The sequence below is a fragment of the Aptenodytes patagonicus genome, chromosome 7 (genome assembly GCF_965638725.1).
Source record: "Aptenodytes patagonicus chromosome 7, bAptPat1.pri.cur, whole genome shotgun sequence".
Taxonomy (NCBI): domain Eukaryota; kingdom Metazoa; phylum Chordata; class Aves; order Sphenisciformes; family Spheniscidae; genus Aptenodytes; species Aptenodytes patagonicus.
Window position 1 is genome coordinate 42,138,619 of NC_134955.1, and position 21,160 is coordinate 42,159,778.

At 34.1% G+C, this 21,160-nt stretch overlaps 1 protein-coding gene across 4 annotated transcripts in view; it reads right to left on the reverse strand.

The window, feature by feature from the left end:
* STRN3 (striatin 3) overlaps positions 1–21,160 on the reverse strand; it is a 70,332-nt gene that overhangs the window by 25,847 nt on the left and 23,325 nt on the right. For 2 of the 4 annotated variants that reach the window (XM_076344985.1, XM_076344984.1), the window contains exons 3-9: positions 17,060–17,133; positions 15,490–15,571; positions 15,009–15,188; positions 14,390–14,522; positions 12,612–12,753; positions 6,832–6,942; positions 348–488 (exon numbers count right to left, since the gene is read on the reverse strand). In XM_076344985.1, coding sequence (XP_076201100.1) covers positions 348–488; positions 6,832–6,942; positions 12,612–12,753; positions 14,390–14,522; positions 15,009–15,188; positions 15,490–15,571; positions 17,060–17,133 — 863 coding nt within the window. The remainder of the gene's footprint in view (positions 1–347; positions 489–6,831; positions 6,943–12,611; positions 12,754–14,389; positions 14,523–15,008; positions 15,189–15,489; positions 15,572–17,059; positions 17,134–21,160) is intronic. The other 2 variants (XM_076344986.1, XM_076344987.1) reach the window with 2 other exon arrangements.

Below are 21,160 nucleotides of genomic sequence, written 5' to 3' on the forward strand. Positions count from 1 at the left end.
TATCAAATGTTAATACTCACCTTTTTTATCCTCAATCAATAACACCCTATTTGTAAAAGGTTTTTCTAACGGGGGGGTCTGCAAACAGGGATTTAATAGTGAATAGTTTCAGAACACACTGCTGTACATGAAGTTGTTTAAATATACTTATGAAATAATGGTGAGTTACGATAAGCCACAGAAACTCAAGCCATATTCTCATAAAACCATTTGGGAAAATCTGCAAATAAAGTAGTAATGTGGCAATCTGCAATTGCATTAAGCTTTATAGAGGGGACAGTAAATTACAGCGTGTGCTTTCTAAAAGAAATCTCCTGAAATAGAATAAGTAGCTGAATTTTTTGTACCTTCCTCTGCTCTTGCACCTTCATGATCAGTCATTCTAGAAGAGGGTGACCTAGATTGATTAATGATTCCTGAAGGGATGTGGGGTATCTCATCATCGCCCAGATCAGCTATCATGTCGTGAAGTTTTGTCCTGTTGACTCCTGTAAATTAACGTCAGCAGCAAAGATTCATTTGATTGCTACCGCTTGACTTGACTGAAGTCTACAAATCCATTAAACTAATTAAACAAGAATAATTACTGATGGGATCTCCTTAAAATAAATACAATGCTTTGCTTTTGTCTTTGTATATTAATAAAATTGATCTTTTGGAAATCAAAAGAAGGAGTTAATACATCAAATCTGAAAACTACATGCAAACAGTTTTAATTCACTAAATCAAAGAATAACTCCTTTGTGTTCTGTAGATCTATTCTACAATTTCCTGTGGGAGAGAAAAAAAATCATCTTACAGCCCTACTGAGAAGTCAAGCCAAATACTAAAAGAACATTAACTATTAAAGAAAATACATATGAATTAAACATTTGCTAATAATATTATACAACTTTAACTATACTAAACAATTTAACACTGAAAAACAGAGTGCAAATAAAAAATAAGCTTAAAAATGAGGGAAAAAGTACAGACAACTCATAATGGGGGTGCAACGAACAATTAACTTTCCCTGCTTTTGAATGGTATTTAAATTGTATAAAGTGTTTATTAAACACAAAAGCAAGAATGCTTTCACCACTGTATGAAACTGCAGATGTATATTACCCCTATTATACAAGCATTGTAAGTGCATTAAATTCATGATGTAGACACTAGCAAACAAGAATAGTATAATTTAATTTTTTTCATTAATTCATTCCTGCTTCCCCCTTACAGCTTGCATGTCAAAAAGTCAAGCTTCAATCATAAAGTGAAATTTCTGTGACAGAATCCCTTTAAAGAAAATGATCCATAATGATGCAAGACATAACCAGCTTTTAATCAATAAGAGTCCTTCCTGAGACTGCAAGCAGCTACATTGTAGAACATTTAAAATAAAAAACCCACCACCCTGCCCCCCAAAACTATGCATTTAAACTTGCTAAAATATAAGTGTTTACTATCTTTAAAAGGGCATATTAGAACCTAAATAATTTTCAAATATGTCCATTTTTTAGTAAAGTAAGCATTAGGAAACAATGTCTTATACTCTGAGGTGACATGTACCACTTTTATTAAAAGGAAATGGAAATTAAAACAAAGCCTTCATTCTCAAAAAAGGAAAAGGTAAACACTGTAACTATAGATGACTTATCAAAAGCAGAACTGTTCATTTAAACAGTTAAACACCAAAACACACTCTTTCAAATAGTATCCAATCATTTCAATTTTTAGATCTTACTGACAAAAAATGGTTAAAATTGATGTGTTCAAAAATAAATATCCATCAATAATTGAACTCTCTGGAGGTAATGGAGAATTCTCTGGAGAGAGGGATGACAACAAAAGACATTTCTGGAAGCAGAATAATAGCAAAAGTGTACCATACATACCCCAAGAGGGATGCTATATAACTATTCTCATTAATACTGGCAAAACTTTTTCATTTTGCCAAATAATATAGAACACCCTATACTTTTTTGTGTGTGTGCTTCTGACATTTTTCTTTCTTTTACGGAACACTTATTATTCCAATTCAATCTATGAAAGCTGCTACCCAGAAGTTGTTTGAGGATAAAATGGCTTCCAAAAGTTTCCCTTACGCAACAAAACAGATTTCTCCAGTGGTTAAGTTTCATCTTACTCTCATGTAGAAGTGAGTCTAGAAATCTCAGCTAATGACATGAGTGTAAAATAATAAAAATGAGGAATGTCTCTTTCGCACCAACACTTTTTTCCTAGTAGCCACTAGACCGATAAGATTTCATTTCAAAGGTATAATACTTAACTGCAGTCAGCAGATGAGATCTCACATAAAAAAAAAGTCATTCTTACAATGGCCAGGTCTCTACCATACAGACCACAAAGCTTGCTTTCGTCTTTATTCCAGTTGGCTGTCTGCCAGCCACCTACCGTGACCAGCAGCAGATACATTCTTGAAGATATTATACAGCAACCAATAAGTGACATGAAGTCATGACTGGTACCCTAAACTGTCTACTTTAATATACCCTTTGCTTTCCAGAAGAAAACGCATTTATCTTCTCATGTCGATATGCATGAACTGTTCAACACATGGATGGATATAAGCCATTTTTGGCATTTAACTCTTACATCCAAACTGAAAGCATCTTTTGGAGGTTTAGTCCCTTCTTGTCCTTCAGGCATAACCTCACAACAGCCCTCAATCCATCATGCAATACAGAGAGAAACTTCTTTCTGAAGCTTACAAAAAAGCAGCTGCTGTTCCCAACAACTTCTCTGTATTTCACGCTGAAAAATGTCAATATTCAAGATTGTGCCACCACCACAGTAGACTGTGCAGATTTCTGCTTTCAATAAGTGCAAGCGTACCTTCATATAATTGAAGTATTTTAAATGTTATAAAGAGATTTTTAAGGATAAGAATGTGCTGTCTCTGCATAAGCACCTATGTTCAAGGCACAAACTGGATGACTCTGTTTTATCCTCAAGAAAAGACTAGAACAAAAAAAAAAATTAAAAAAAAATCAGTAAACATGAACCTGTTAGGAACAAAAGCAAAATACCTACAATCCTATCTCAAGTATATCCTCCTTCAGAGATCTAAAGTGAAAAAGATAATTGAATATTCAGTGCTGACAAGTTGTAGTCTGAGAAGCCATAAGCAGATTTCTATTAGCTCCAAGATGTAATAGCACAAGTCTGAATATAACACAGGGATCCTTCTACATCAACAGGTGATGCTAATGAAGATGGTAAAATCTAAATCAGTTTTCATGCCTGTCAACTATTACACTGTGTTCCCAGAAATCAAGGCTAGCAAAGTGATTGGGACAGATACTGTTTCATAAATACAGAACAATTAGACTGAGGGAAAAGAGCAGGAAAGTAAAAAAAATTAGAAAAGTTTCAAGGAAAGTAAGGAAAAATCAGTAAAATTATCTTCATTTTAACAATGATGTACACATACAATTTAAAATGTGAAAACTATTTTTCAAATTGCTGAGAACACATTACTGTGACCTGACAGTATGAAATGAGATATGCATTATCTCCACTATTATGTTCTGAAAATGTGACAGACTATATCTGAAAAACAGTCATCCCCGATTTACCTGCCAAAACTGATCTTATCAAACTTGGGCAAGAAACTGCCCTTAAATTCAGCATATTACTGTAAAAGGTAAGCCTGGTTTTGTAGAAATCAAACTTAACTCCTTACCTATTTATCACAATGAAATCCAGAATAGGTTGTGGTTGATTTGTGTATTTTTATTTTTTTTTTTAAATATAAGAACTCTTCAATAAGCAGGTTTTGCGTTATTTTAGAACCGATATTATAAAGGCAATTAAAGTGTGGAGTGGTTTTTGGTTTGATGTGGTTTGGTTTTTTGTTTGTTTTGTTTTGTTTTGTTTTTTTAAAAAGATCCTTTCATAAGAAAGTAGTATTTCCACATAACATGGTGACTATCATGACAGAAAAAAACAAAACACAAAAATACCCCAAAAAAGAGTAAGTATTGCATTATGGAAACATATGTGCTGACAGAAGATGACCTAAATTAAGGTGTTCCATCCAAAAGAAAACAGATTAATGCAGACAACAGAAGTATCAAAATAGAATCAAATCTACTTCTCTTTACTTATTTATCCTTACATTTAGAATGAAAGGTACCATAACCGGGCCAGGGCTATGAAGACAACAGTCTAAATGCAGATTATGGTAGTTACCAGAAGCACATCCAACAAAAGAACCCATTAGAATGTCTGCCCTATTATGCTGTCCTCAAAGTATTGCAAGAGGTGATAGTCAATGCACATTTATTTGATCTTTATGATGATATATATACTGCCATGCATACAAATTCTGATATTGCTCAAAATAAATTCTGATAAAAGTCTGACAATACACTGAAGGGCAAAGTAAGAGATGAATATTCAGAATGAAGTTCATGAATAACCAGACATGAGAAGCAGGAATAAAGAAGGCCTTTGACACTATTTTTAGTCTTAGAATGTTAAAAAAGCTGAGGAAAAATGTCTATGAATCAAATAGAATTTAAACAAACCTGTCCAACCTTAAATGCATACTTTTACTGTGTGTAGAGCAATCTCATTCAATTAGCTCAGTGATTTAGAGGCCAATTTTTAGTCAGAAACTACTATCACGAACTTGATGCAAGTGCAGAATCCCACAAACCACCCTGTGAGACTATCTATATGAGCTCAGGGTTTCCCAAAGGAAAATTTAAACTTAAAACCCAAAAGTCTAAGCAGTGACTTACGTGACCTCACAGCATTGTGACACACAGTTGTCTCCTAAATATTCTCTTACGTGAACATAAGGAGGTTTCAAAATTACTTTAGATGAAGAAAATACTCCTTTGAGTTTTGATAGTGGAACACACCTTGTCAAAAGACAATATATGTCAAATAATAATTGATGGCCAACATGTCACGCCCTTCATGGTACAAAACTTAATGTTATACCGTTTGCAGCAACTGCACGAAAGCAGACAGGAAGGAAAGTTTTGATAATAATGTTGCAAAGTTAATTTTGCAACTGGACATTTCAGGTAGAATAATGACTATTTATTTTAAATGATGGTCACAACCAATTTAATCAGCAATGTAGACCATTAAAATGCCAGTTTTTGACGAAGTAGTCATTTTTGATGGGTGAGAATTATGCTCCTTTTCTGGAAATTTTAATATTTACAGACAGAAAACCAAAAAGACAATAGAAATTCTTGACTGCATAGCAGCCAAGGAAGCAACAAGTGCAGGTAAGAGAAATCCTTTCTAGACAAGCCAAAATAATGCCACTAAAACAAATTTGGAGGCCTGAGAAGAGTTTGTCATAGAATTTATAATCCTAGAACAACACTACTTGTCCCTGTTTTACAGCTGCTTACCTTGCACAAGCCAGAAAGTAGAAACTAACCGGTGTGGTGGGTATGAAAAGATTAGAATTGAAACAAAGGTACAGTTTCAAGAACTTTCTGTATGCAATAACCTAAAGGCACAATTTTTGAGAGAGAAATATAAAAATCCCCTAAATAATTACGTTCTTTTTCCCCCAGAATTAAAAACATTTGCTGTTATTTTGCAGCCATTGTGCTTCCAAAAGTCTAAAATGTGAAGTTTAATAAGAAAATTTCAAATAAAAGAAGTCCATTTTAGTATTAAAAGGAAGTTTCTAACTCTACAAAATACTTCATGTGAATTTGGTGTCAACTGCTGATTTACATGTTAAATGAGGATACCCATTAGCACCCAGATTACTACTGTAAGTTCCAATCAAACCAAAGACTAGGTAAAAATCTTTACTTCAAAGATTTTATATGTGTGTGTGTGTGTGTGTACGTGCGAGTCATGCAAAATTCTGAAAAAACATGCGCTGAATTTTAATTTGTTAGATGTTATAAAGTAAATTCAAATCTTAATAATTACAGAATTCTTCATGAAGTGTTATATTTTAATATCACAATTTAGTTAGTACATATTAACACAATTTTTCAAATCAAGGAAAAAAATATTTTTTACTAAATATTGCCAGAAACTGTTATAATATACTTTCAAAATAAAAATACTGCAATCAAGGGAGCTTCTCTAGAGTGACACTGATTTAATAACACTTTGTCCACTAAGAGCTTTGTATAGCTGATGACATAAGTTACAAAAGCATTTGTACCAGATACTTCAATACTGAAGTTTGGTTTAACTTACATAGTCCAAATCGGTCAACTGGTCTGAAAACTCTTAGAGTAAAGAGGTGTCAACCAAAATGTAGTAACAGCACAGAAAAGTGAAGGGCACCATAAAATAGATTATATCCTAAACAAAGCCACAAAAAAGTTTGTATTTACACTACAGGCACTTTTTTTATTCTCATTGCCTTAGATTGTAAAAAATAATTACAAGCCTATAAATAGCAATTATAGCTTGATTCAAGCTCATGTTAAGAAACAAAAAAAAAAAACCAACAAAAAACCCACCCACAACAGTACCATAGTATTATACTTTAAGAAGCAGATAAAGTTTAAATTTTTCAGAAAACTTCTCAGAGTAGGAATATCCTCAAAATGCCAGTTGTTCATTATTTTTACACTCATTTCAAAGCATTTAGCTCTCTTTACCTATTTAACCTTAAATTTTTATGTGTTTTCAACATTTCTCATCTAGGAAATGGCTGTCAAAGGTTTTGACATATTCACATTCAGCAGGTAGAAAGTTAAAGTTGGTTGCCCCCGTTACAGAAAACAATGCTTAATGAAAAAAACAAAAACAGAACTTGTGAGAAAAAATGTCTTCTATATAGATAGGCAAAAAAAGCGTTGCATTACAAGATTCAGAATCTGCACTTACTCTTTACCCCTTTCTTCCCCTTTCGTTCCTTCTTGTACTGTTCCTTCAGTTTACTTATTAGCCCCTGGTCTACATCCCAAACCTCAGCAGTTGGGGACAGGTCATCTTTGTCTACATGCAGCATATTATTAAAAGAAAAAAAATCAGCAATTGGCAATGCAGGCTGTTGGCGATTTACTATCATAGCTGTATAAGAGCATTAACGAAAGTTCTTAATAAATCTTTACTTTAAAGGTGCAGTCTCAGTTTTAAGTTTACAAAATACTAAGTCTCATTTCATACAGTTTTCCAAGGCACTATATAATATCAGTTACATATTTGAAAATTGTATGTTAATTTGTTACTAAGGAGCAAACAAATTAAGCTTCAAAAGTAACTGTTTATGTTAGATACTTCAAAATACACAAAAATTCATTGGTGTTCAGAAACGATTACTGCATCTTTAGAAAGACAGTGTTAAGAAATTATTCAGCCAGTGTTGAATAAGCAAATAAAAGTATTCATGCTATATCACTCATGAAAATGCAAGCTGAGTAAGTCAGTGCCAGTTTATTCATGAAGACCACCATGCATCCTCTCGCACTCATTCTACATGCACAAGAAAGAAACCTTGGTCCTACATATAACCAGAGAAACAAGTCTATAAATACAGCTTTTTACATAAGGATGAAGAAAAGTAATTCGAATAAACTGACATCCCACTGCATTCCAGCAATTAAATTATAATTAGTAGAAATACAACATTCCACAGTAGTTTCAGAAGACATGTCTTCTTCTGTTTGACAAATATTGCAGAGTTAATTATTCTCCAAGGAAAGTCAAGTCTCCACTTTTCTAAACTATTCATCTCAAATATTTCTGGAAACACAGAATTAGTAAAAGGATAAGCTTGTTTCTAAGACAAGGTAAATGTAACATTTGCAGAAGGACTTTTGCTAAAAGACAATTAGGCAGCAACCAAACTTGGTTTGTGTGCGAGTTAAGCTTATGTTCACAAATTCTTTAGACATAAAATAATAAAACTAAGTTCCTCAGTTCCCGACTTCCAAATCATACCTAAGATAGCAGTGTTTTCATAAAACAGCAATTTTTAAAGTTATAACCATTACAGTCATAAAAGTGCACAAGAGGAGCCATACACAGCAGAGACAAAGAAACATACATTTAGGATGCAAACCAGTAGGAGTTATTCCAAGTATACGTTTCATGACAAAACGTGACAATGAATGAGAAGATATCCTAGGATATTGATGCATCTACCAAAAGACCATCATTCAAATGGGGCCGATCAATGACAAAGAGAAACAATCTTGATCAAAGAGGTGGAATACAGAAAAGGCAAGGGTGGCGAAGGCATGAAATGGGGAGCACAATGGTAACGTCTCCTGAGCTTTCCACAAAGAACTGTGGAGAGGGGAACGGAACAATGACATCCTACTCCAAACTGCAGCTACAACTACCAAACTGCAAACACAAAGACCTCAATCTTTATGATTGCAGGGCCAAAACACTGACAGAGAACAGTGATTAGTCAGGAAATACGAGAGACACAGAAAGATAAGTCAGAGGATATGCCCAACCAAAAGAGGAAGGAAATTAGGAAAAAAAAAAAAAAAAAAAACAACCAAAACACCCTAAAACCCCATGAAAGGAAATTCAGTTAGGAACAAATTAAAAATTAGAAAAAAATAAAATCCAAGCACCATTAATAAAAGGAAAATAATCAGCTAGGTTCCAGCGTTGTACAGAAGGATTCAGGAATTAAACTGAACCAGAAGCTGAACATATGTAACAGCAATATAATGCTGTTGTAAAAAAAAAAAAAAAAAGTCACAACAAAATTGTCATTCTGGTATGTTTTAAAAGGTGTGGTGTATGAAACCAAGAGTAGTCTACATAATTCAGTGATGGTGATGATAAAATTGAAGTAACACATTCAGTCTGTGTTCTACACTATAAGTTTAGAAAAAGTCTGTAGATTGCAAAACAAACAGGGCATTTAGATATCAAGACAAAGAATTTGAAGGAACTGGACTCATTCGGTCAACAGAAAACAGGAAAAACGTAAGCCTGCAAACATAAATACTTAAAAACAATGCTATCAGCTGCTGAAATGTAGGTCGTAAATAGGAAACTAGATAAAACACTAACTCTGATTAACCAGAGAGGCTGTGAAACGAATTTCAATGAAGCATTTTAGGAAAACCCAGCACTGTTTCTCTCTCAGGTATGCCTAGATACACTTAGCTATTTCAGAACAGTGCCATGTAACTAGAAGACCTCTGTAATTGCCCCCTAGTAGTGGCACTTCCTCAAATTGCCTGCAGTGTTTATAACCCACACTAAACTGACATCAGGACAGTGCAGAGGATCCAGGATATCCACTAGCCAATACCATTTAGTGGAGAAAGGATTTTTTTTTTTTTTTTTTTTTTTTTTTAATTTAAAAGATGACCCAAGAGACTCTGAATTCCAGTGACACTCTACCACACAGAATTCTGGGCACAGTCAGTCATTCTCTGACTCATGGTCCATCTGTAAACAGAACTTGAGTTTCATGGAGAGGAGAAATTCAGTGATGAACACATAGTTAGTCATTGAAATCATAAGCAGAATAAAAAGACTACATAATACATAATATCTGTAATATGTAACATTATATATAATAATATGTATTTATTCCTGTTCGCTTAAGCAAACAAGTTCTATACGCATCTTTTTCTTGATGATACTATATCACCACAAGGCATTTATAAATTTTTAATCTAAAAATGTACATTCATTTTTGAATGTGCTGCATACTTAATTCTTTATTTAACACTGTTTGAATTTGCTCATCTTTCACTATTTTGAAGATAAGCTGTTCCTAAGTAAAACATGTCGCATAACAGGACACTTTACATCACAATGTCTGAAAACAATTTAAGACTCAAAGTACATTAAATGAGGCACTTACAAAAAGAGAATGTGTTTATAAAAAGCTGTATTATAGGAAGGAAAAAAAAGCAACCCAACTTCCACACGCAGTGGCTGGTTTGCAGAAGTCTCCAATAGCAAAAAATGTAACTATCAAATTTGGCGATGAAATATTTTAGTGTATCTGAAGTTAGACTTACAGATAATTCTTTGACGATTAAGTATTGAAAGTAATAATAAAGCAAGACTAGGCAATAGGTTTAGAGCCTAAACATCAGAAGTTTGGTTTCCAGGTACTACAATAAAAGTTTTATGAAGAAATACACATGTAAACAATAACATTTTTTCAGAGAGCCTAAATCTTTGCAAGAGTAGAAGTGATAGAAGGATGCCAATGGCAGGAAAACTAAAACAGGAAGAAAAAAACAAAGCTGAGAAGAAAACAGAACACAGCAACTATTTACATTACAAAGATAAGAAAAATATGAATTATAACTGAAATACTAGAGTTGATGGTTGATGCAATTGTTTAGAAAGTAATGGCAAGTATTCATTTAAATGAAGTTCCCCATCAAAAATAAATAAATAAATGGATGGACTTGGAGATTTCAAGTAATAACAGTTTCACAGAGTTCAAAATAATGTGACAGGCTAAAATAAATTGGTTTAGGCAATGTATTATTTTATTTTAGAAGGCATTTAAGTGGAATAATATTTGAAATGTTACTTTTGATAGGTAAAGAAGCATTGACTTCAAATATTTCAAATTTACACACTGGTCTTTAAAAAAGCGACACAACCCCAAGACCTGATAAATTGTATCCTTAAACATCCATTTAAGGAAAGAACAGCTGTACTAAAATCAGTGGCATACTATGAAACAAGCATTGCGACTGCACTTGGAAGTATGTGTTCTGACTTATTTAAATAGTAAGTTAGTACAAAATATACAACAAACTTATGGATATCATCTTCATACGGCAAAACTCAGAACACATACTTTAAGATGAATGTAGGTTTATGTTTATTTCCTCCTCCTCACTTCCTCACCTCAGACATGAGCGTTTTGGTAATAATGGAATTACTGCAGTTAAACCAGTTGTCACAAAAAAGTGGTAGCAAGTGTGTACAAACTCCCAAAGTGCTCTGCCTCGCTTTTGCTATGGGTTCACTTAAACTGCAATAAAAGACATTCAAACTGTTCTCTGAGAAGTGTGGTGGGTCAATTTGATTTTTAAAATAGATTTTAAAATTTTATTGTATTTTATTTTTAAGTTTGGGACAGCAACTGAACTGCTTGAAAACAAGTTTGAAAAAATTTAACTTGCAAAGTCAGCATTACAAATAAATCAGAATCCCCCCGTTCTGGGTAACTACCTGAGAAGACGACAGAGATATAACACACCAGAAAGTAATCTTGGAAAACAATGACTTGGAATTTCAGTGGACAAGCTAGTTCAGTAGGTTTCAGCAGTCTGTTGTGAAAAAATTGATAAATCTTTGACTGCATGAATTATAGTATCAAGCTGTCTTTCCTTCTATATACAGTAGTGGTAAAACTGATGCTAGAACCAGAACTTTCTGCATCACTATACATTTGAATGAATGTTGCAAAGTCAAAACTTTGGCTTCAGGGCCTATGAGACATCTTATACCAAGAGATTTGCCTGTTTGGCTAAATAAAAAGATGACCAAGAAACTAATCAAATAACATCACCTTCAAAGGGGAACACCACCAAGCCACTAAAATGCTTCTAAAAATAGATAGGTATTACCAGAACTAAAGGTAACAGTTTGTCCGGCTTCATCTTCCAACTAGAAATAAGACTGAGTTTTAAAAATAAAGGTGACTAACCCTTTGATACTAATTTCCAGGAAGGAATGCTTTCTAATCCTTGGTACCTTCAAAATCAACACTGGATGATTTTCCTGGAAGATGTGCCAGTATTTTCATTTCTGTAGATCTTTATATTCTGTTTGCTCACCGAGATGTTTATCTAAGTATGACAAAGTCATTGTCTCAATGACATAAAATGGTCAAACAAGATGATCTAGTGGCACTTTTTGGCCTTACAATGAAAGACTTACAGTATGCAACCACAAAACTGCTTGTACCACAGTTCAGAAACTAAAATGGTCAATTTCCCATTTCAAGGCAGATGTGAATTACTGTGTTCATTATTCTTTTTCCTATCCAAATTCTCTCCCTCTTTCAATTTCTTCTTTTGAAACACGTAGGCTCCAGGAGTTTCTGACTTAGCATATTTTGTTTCACATCAAATTAGAAACCTACTTAATTTTATTATCTATGCTAAAATTAAAATAAATAAATAAGAAGTTGGGCCAGTACAAAAGTATTTCTTGCATTCCACTAATGCAAGCCACATGAGCAATAACATCTAAAAATCTCAGCCAGAAAAACTAAATATACTAATTGCCCATTTTTACAAGTAGACCAAGAAATTCATTTAACTTGAGCACAAAAAGTTTAAAGCTCCTGATCAGAAACAAACAGGGGGGGGAAAAAAAAAAAAATCCAGATTTGAAAGCAAATTTAATTCAGCTATAAAAACATTCAGAATCCTAGCCTTTCTTATTCAAGAAAGAAAATATTCTCCTTTTTTAGTTTTGGAATCAAAACAAAACCTGAAACAAATGTAACTGTAATTGTATTTGTGGCAACTACAACAGCATATATATATATATATGAAAGTTTCAGCATCCAATACACAGTTATCTAAGCATCAGCATTTGATCATCACAATCATCCATACAACCACACCATCTTAGTAGGTATTGCAACTCTTATGTTCTACTATGAACAAGTATTCCTTTATTTCTAAATGCTTTTGTTAGAATCTTACCCCACTCTGTTCCATCTCCTGAACTTCGAGCTTCTCCAGCTCCCTCACCATCTTCAGCTGTCACTAAAAAATCAAATTCTTTCAAAGCTTCTTCAGTATCAGGGTCATCTGTAAGGTCAGCAGCTAAACCTTCATTACCAATCTGCAAGCAGATAAACATTTTTCTGCATTTGAATCATGAACAGTTTTTTCTACTCAAATAGTTAGTTTAGAAGTGATATAGATTACTCTCACTGAGTACTTGGTTGCAGGGGAAAACATTTTTCAACATGAGATACAGAAAAAGACATTTAGATGTAGTCAGACCTAGAGCTGCTTATAAAAAAAAAAAAAGAGCGCGCAGCACAGTCTAGTGATCCTTAGGAAATGAAAAGAATACTGACACTAGGTTCAGCAACAAATCCCATACATAATTAGAAAATTTTGTTGATTTTCTTGCAATATCAATAGCTCTGCAGAGAAGCTTTACAAACAAATTGTGTTTTCTACTGGTCCAGAAGTCTTCTTTCCCTTTTGCTTTCCAGTTCTATTTCAGTGTTAAGCATAAGCTTGGAAAATACAGTGTTTTCAGAAAAGTGTCCTTTTATTAGTTCTACCACACCTTCACCTTAAACAAAACAAACCACCCCCCCTACCAAGGCGTCAGTGAAAAATTTTCTTTCATTCTGCAGGTGAAGAAAATTTCCACGTTTCTATGACTTGCACAATATTCTTACAGTTCTGCAGAAAGAGACAATGTTTACAAAGATAACTATAAATGATCCTTCTGCTTTCTATAAAAAACAAGCTTTGTCAAGAGTCAAAAAATGAGTGTAATGTCTTCATATGTGCTTAGAGATTTACTTATTAGAGAATCTTTTTATTAGACTATCTACTGCCTTAGAACAAAAAAGATTCAACCAATTGCTTGATTAATCTATTTACCAGAAGTACAAGTTAATACCAAAGGTGTGGTGGAAAACCCTTCCTGACAAGGCAAGTTGGGAGATTAAGACTCATCAAGCTGAGGTAATGCTGCTAGCTATTTAAGCAAATGCAATGCAGCCAGAGGGGCCATCATGCTACAGAATACTCTACTGAGCAAAAAGTAATAAAACCGTCAGTACAGCGTTCATAAATCCACCCCTTTACATAAAGAAACCCCAATGACAGGGAGACTCTTCCAGTACAGGAGAAAAAAAAACTAAAAAGGAACAGGTAATATAGTCTATCCTACCTAGGAAGCTGCTCACAGAACGGAAAACTAAAGAGGAAAATAAAACAGAACAAAACTTAATTGAACTTTAAACAGAAGGTTACTGCAGACAAGTCTCTGCTAGGCTCTTAACACATTTAGTAAAAAGCTGCATATAATGAAGAATTAAACACATATTTGGCACAGAACTTATTTTTTTTTCCCATTACATAATCCAGTTTCTTCTGAGGAATTGTCCCTACCTTCTCCAAAATTCAGAAAGGATGCACACTGTATTCTGCTAAATTTGCCTCATAAAGGGACTCAAAGTATGCAAAGAAGCTGAGATGGTCAAAACAGTGATCTCTTTCAGCAACTAATTCACATTTGCAAACAGGCTGGTTGGTTGTTTTTAAGTTTTCAAGGTAATATGTTAACTAAACCACCAAATTTACCAATAATGCATCTGCTTACAATCCATTCAGATAAGAAAGGTACAACAACAAACATTTTAACATGACACATTTATAATCACCTGGAAAAAAAAAAGATTTCCCTTTTTAAAGGCAATTTCAGATCTATATTAAAAAAAAAAATCTTTTACTTTGTGTTTCTTATTTATCCGGTGCTTTTCTTTTCCTTCTGCAATATCTTCTATCATGTCACTCTCTTCTTCTTCATCACTATCATCTGCATTTTCTAAGAAGTTAAATGTTTCAAGAACATCACCAGAATTCCTACATAAATAAAAATATTAACAGAGAATCCATTTTACTTGCTGAAGAGATTTTAGAAGATTAATCAGATTAAATGCAATTGCTACCTAACAACTTAAGAGCTTTAAAATTAGCAAACCAATAAGAAATGGTTGTACGAAGAAGTTTCTATGGCTGCCTAATTCCTTATTATAAAAGCACCACTCAACAGAATCTTTCTGTAAAATAACAACTCCAAAGTGGTTATATGACATAAATTCAGCTTCAATACACTATATATTCTCCTTTATATAATATATATGTATAATATACATATAAGTATGTAATATCAATACATACATTCCTATGTATAATCAATTTCAGTTAAGTTGATAATCATTTGTAGTCAGCGACACTCACAGGTTTCAGAGACTCTAGAGTTGAAAGTTCAATGTGAACTGACAAGTACATATCAATGACTAAGTAAAACATACTTAAACTTTATGCTTTTCTTATCTCTTCACTTACCTTTTGATTTCCTGTCCCTTTTGTTTTGATGAAGGAGATTCACCCCCATTGAGGATCTGTTCTAAGTTCTTTGTCTCTACTGAACCATTTGGTTCTGAATTGGAGAGCCCAAGCAAAGACCTTACCCGCTGGGAGCGTACATCCAATATTGTATCTGTATAACCTACTTCCTGAAGATACCTAGATGCATTAAGAGAAGAAAGAAAGGGGAAAGCATATTTGAGGGAAAAAGAAAGAAATTAGTATTGACTGTTAAAAATTAATGCCACTATTATATCATTTATGGAAAATAAGCTTCATCGCTATCCATCTCATATGGAAAACCTTACTCTATACTGCTTAAAGCTCAAGACTACGAAGTCCTGAAAAATGAACCACTATCTGCACACCTCAATTACTCTGTTTCATACAGTAAACATATACAGCTCTTCATACTTCAGGGAAAAGTGTGAATACACCAATATTCAACAATGTTACTTACTGTCTTAGTAACTGTCTGCCTTGCTTCCAGGTCAGCTGGCTATTCTGAGGTACTGCAGGAACCTCCGTATCTTTGGTTTCTTCTGAAAGATAGTGTCACAGTTGGGTGGGTTTTTTTGTTCTGGGTTTGGTTTTGTTTTTTAAAATCAATTTACTTTTTACAAGAAACCAATGAAACTAAAAGCAAATCTTAAAAAAAGCTTTAAATTAGAATGCAGTCTTATGCAGTGCTTTTTAAGTAAGATTTTTTTTTTCTAATTCTTTGCTGAAGCATCAACCAAATAATTTAACAGAACAGAATCAGTTAAAAAAATCTGACCCCCTACATGCAGAAAAGGAACTAGAAAAATATTTAACTTGCACACAAAAGAAAACCTTGCCCTGATCAGCTGAAGTGTTACTGCTAAGAAAACAGGCTATATCTCTTTCACAAAGCAGAGATGCTTAGAAAGCAACATGGAAAATACAGTTAAAATAAGAAAAGCAGTAACATGTATCAGCATCTGGAGAAAACAAACATGAAGTTTAACACAAATTCCATCAGTTTACTATCAACAATTAAAATCTAGACCCACTGCACTTTTACTATGGCAGAGACTATAAAACATGGCACAAACTAATAGATTAGATTAATAGATTAATGTTAGATTTTAACATCTAACTTATACTGCTTTTAAACACATATGAAAAATCCCATCAAGCAAGAAATATGAATAATGATCTCTGGTTTCAACCAGGTATAAAGTACCCAAAACATGGCTCTTCTAAAGCAGAAAACAAACAAACCTGAAAAAGCTGGGGGGGGTGGGGGGGGTGGCCATCAGAATAAAAGTATGTAGACCACAATTTTAAGGCACATTACACAAATACAGGCCAACAGTACAACTTCCCAAAGACCTACATTTCAAGAGAAGCCACATGCAATTCTGCTTATTAAATAGTCCAAAGTTGTTATGAAAAATGCTTTCCTCTATCTGCAATATTGTGAAGAGCAAAACTGTTATGATCAACTTTATATCCACATTACAAAATCAGATGTGCTCCAAAGTATCAATAACAACAGCCTAATTTTTCTATTAGGACTTTTTTTCCTTGATTTAAGATAGAAGCTCAACAACATTTTTTCCAGGCCAATGCAGTACAATTTTTTCCCCTCATTCTTTAAAAACTAGCATCCTAAAAAAGCACCAAAAAACAACAGTATTTCTTATGTTTATTCTGCACTCATGCTTTCCTTCTGGATGGATGGCACAATGGCAAAAAATAATTAAATCCTTCAAGAAGGGGTATTAGAAGAAATAAGGAGAAGCAGTAGCTAAATAAGGAATTGTGTAGCTTTATTTAAAACTTTCTTCGACATTCAGAGCTCTTTCAAAAAAGGAAAGGTCAATTAATTTTGATTTTCAGATTAAACAATATTTACCCAATACCAAACCTTTCCTAGACATCTTCTCTATAACACATCTAAGGGGGGTGGGGGGAAGAATGAAAGCTGCAATAAATTGAACATAGCAAATCTAGAACAGTGTATAAAGAAATTATACTAAAACAGGCTATTGTAAAAAAGTTACCTGATTCAAAAGTTGGCATTTTCAAGTCACCTTGGTTCAATTCTGTGCCATATTTTAATTTATGGTATTTTGCCCTGAAAAAGTATGCAAATGTTCAACAAATTAGCATACGATGCTTTTATCAACTCAAAACATTCTACTATTCCCATTTAAAACCACCATACTAACACAATACAATTTATCCAAATAAAACTGTTGTGATAATTATTGCATCATACAATTATTTCTAGTCTTTCAAGAACACAATTTCGAGACAACCTTCTTACAATTATTCACAATTACAAAATAACTTACAGATGAGAGTTTAGTACATTCTCCAAGAATGTGGGTTTTTTCCATGTGTGTCAGCTACTAACAGAACCTTTCAAAAACCAGCAGGTTCAACTATTTAGCAGAGATTATTTGTTCAGTTGTAGCACTGTCATAGCTAGTCAATCACACTACGATGAATGAACCTCACATTTGGGATTCCTGCCTATTTGCCACCTTCAATTTCCGCTTCAATTTCTCTCCTGTTCCATCTTTGCTTATGATAGAGATCTTTTCCTCTGAAGAACCATATCAGAGTGCTGGATTCCCTCAACATATGTATTCTTTTACTGATTTTCTCTTCCTCATTGACTGGAGGCTTAGCTTCCAACTCCTGCTCAGTCCACCTATGCAAACATGCCTCACCCCTTCCCATCTCCTGATCTCTGATCCCCTAACCTCTCCTCCATCACTTTTTTAAAAAAATCGGTCTTGGTGATACTATTTCCACGCAGATATGTATGAGCCTTCCAAATCTTATTCTCTACTCAAGTTGCCCATCAAAATGTCTTCAGTTCCCTTTACCTCCAGGAATACCACATGAACTACCTACACCTATATCCTGGAATTCTCTAACTTTATCCTAGACCTTTCACAATTTGACTTTTGCCTCTTAGATCCTCTGCAAAAATACTCGAAATCTCAGGGAAAAGAGCTCTAGATGTTCTGCAGTAGAGCCAAGGTGAAAGATCTCTGTAAATATGTTAGCAGCTACATTTTAAAGAAGTCTCTATAAAATACAGCTGTCTTCATAATTCTAAATTAAACATTTGACCAAAGTTTTCTGAGTAACTGAACCATACCTAGCTCCCACCAATTTTAAAGACCACTCTCAAATATGAAACTTCTAGAGAAAAGATACATAATGGAACACATGCTGGGCAAAACCAAGGATTTCCAACAAATCTTCTCAAATGGCTGAGCCACTGCTGCAAGTTTTTCCAAATTGAAGGTAAAACTTCATCTGAAATGTTGCCTGACATATTTGATGGTATAGAAGATTTTCTTCTAAATTATGGAAGTTTCTGCTAAAATTACAATTAGGAACAGTCTCATTAACAAACTATCAGTAGATGGCACTATTGACCCTTTATAGTAAGATAAAATGCTGCATTTCATCGCAATTACATTGTAACTAAGGCTCCTGAAGGCTAGGTATTTGTGTGACCTGAATCTGACTGCCAATTAAATAGAATCATAATTTTTTAAATTATTTGTGAATATGTTCATATTTCATCCATGCACTAGTAAGACACTCTACCCTAGGTGCTCTCTTTAAACTGAGAGACAAAGCTTTGTTCCACATTGTAATAAGGCAGTGTTCCACCAAGCTTTCCAGATAAAGTGTACATACTATGATTTATATGCCCTATAAAGTACTGTACATTTGGGGGTTAAAAAAAATCAAAATGAAAATAATTATGAAATTGTGAAGTTAAATAAAGCAGATGAAATGTTTTTGCTCAATTCATAACTGAAGCCAATAGAGCACTGTAATTGAAAAGTCAACCTAAATTTGTTCAATTTAGAGCTGTGGCAAATACTATTTAGGAGCAGTTGTTCCATCTTGGAGCTACAATTTCAAAACATTAATTAAAATTCTGCTTTAATTGTTCATTAGAGAAGATAACGATGTATCTGATCTAAAATTATACCAATGACTAGCCACTACAAATAAGCCAAAATATTGCTGCATGTAGTGAGATCAGTTACATCTTTCACATCACATCTGATGGTCAACTTCAGTTTTACAGTAAGAAATTAATCTTATTAAATTCCAATAAACTATATATTTGCACATGTACTCCTCTCCACATTGTCATACAAACGAGGGTAATTATTACATATCTTAAAAATCACTAACAAGCTACAGTGTTGTTGACAAGTCAGTGATGTTACTCCCCCACACCACACAGTAACTGAATTCTACAAGAGGCATCTTTCTTTGAGTATTGATTTGCTATTCTTTTAAGGCCAGGTTTCTATGAGTGAAAAAGAGGAGGAGAAAGAATGCCCTAAGTTGATTTAACTGCTTGCTGCTATTTAACTGTTGAATCCTACCACTCAGTTGCAAGGATATAAGCCAGCTCCAGTCCAAACCCCATGAAGTCAAAATATAGCCACAGTTTTATGACCTCAGCAAGTCTTACTAATTTAACCACAGCACTACACTAATGAAGCTTGGAGTAGAGTGGCTCAGAGCACACAAGAGAAGAAATCTGGCTGGGTCTGCAAATCACCATAAAGGAATATCCGCTAGCTACAAACAAAAAATCCCATACATATAACTAAAGGCCTAATTTTATTACAAAAATTCATACAGAATTACCAAAATATTTAAGGGCATTAAAATAATAAACAACATTTTACTTCTCTAAAACATTATCACACCTGTTGCACACACTTAGAGATAAATACTAGAAATATCAAACTATTTTGTAACTACTACTGCATTTTATTTAATCTTACACACTGATGTCCTGTTTCATATCCTTTTTCTAAGAAGTCACAAGAGTCATCATTATCTGAATGAGTTTGTTTCTGACTCCCTATAATGTGAAATTTCACTGCATGAAACTTTTTGACAGCATCAGGGAGTGAGCAGCAAGAGGAGAAGAAAGGTGGTGGGGGGAATCAGGTGCAACACTGAAAATCGCTGTCAACATTTTCAGATCTGAAATTCTCAGAATTTATTTTGCTTTGGGGCTAGTTTCTTTTCATTAGTTGTGATTCTTCACTCAGAGGAACAATGGAAAAAAAATAACATTTATTACCCTGAACTCTTTATTCCGTGCAACATCCAAGAAATTAACATACTATCATTCTTGGATGATTTACTGACAAGTCAGTATCTGCTTGCTTTCCTTACTCAAGCCATCATACTTTCACTATTAGAGCCCCTCAAACTACTGGGCATTTGTAGCAAAAAATAACAGAAAGCTTCCTCATTGCCTCCCACACATTCACCAATCAACCCCAGAGTTTCAATTCATGTTTTTAGCAATCTTCATGACAATTCAACTGGGACTCAAGCAAGGATTTTCCTCTCGAAAAGTATGCAGTGTTGGCTTGTACCCACTAGCCGCAAGAACTAAAGCAAACTGTATGCTCCTGCTGTTCTGCTTCTGTTGTACATATGATTACAAGTTTCTTGCCCATCAGCTGAATTTTGGAATTTCATGGGAAGTCAAACTACAAAGGAAGCTGCATTTCAGGGGAAAGCAGGAATGAGGTTTCACCAATGCCGTTCATCTTTGAATTCTGCATTCTGTTATATGATGTCTTCATACTCCAGCTGTAACTAACTGCCTCTGATTTATCTCAGTGAGTAGGCAATCCTCACAGCCTTATGGTGTGCATCTGCAGAACGTCTCCCATGTGCAGCACACAAAGTTTATTATTGCCAAAATAACTACAATGTTTTCCTTCAACTTCAGAAAGTTACTTATACCCAAGACACTTGGGTCTGCCATAACAGCACATTATTCCTTTGGTATGTTCAATGTTCTTTAAAGGAAGACTACACGCACCCCAACACTTTGCATACTTTTCATGTGCCGTGAATCCAGAGTGACTTGCACATTACTGGTATGATATAACAATGTAACTTTTAGTCTTACACTGGTTGGAAACCTTAAGTTACTTTCCATTTAGAGGACAGGGCTGAATGAGGACTTTCTCCCTATTACTTCACCAGAAAACACATGATGTCCCGATATGGCTTTCTGTATGAACATACACTGTTTTCTGAAACACCTTTATACTGGACACTTCACACAGAGGTATGTAGCC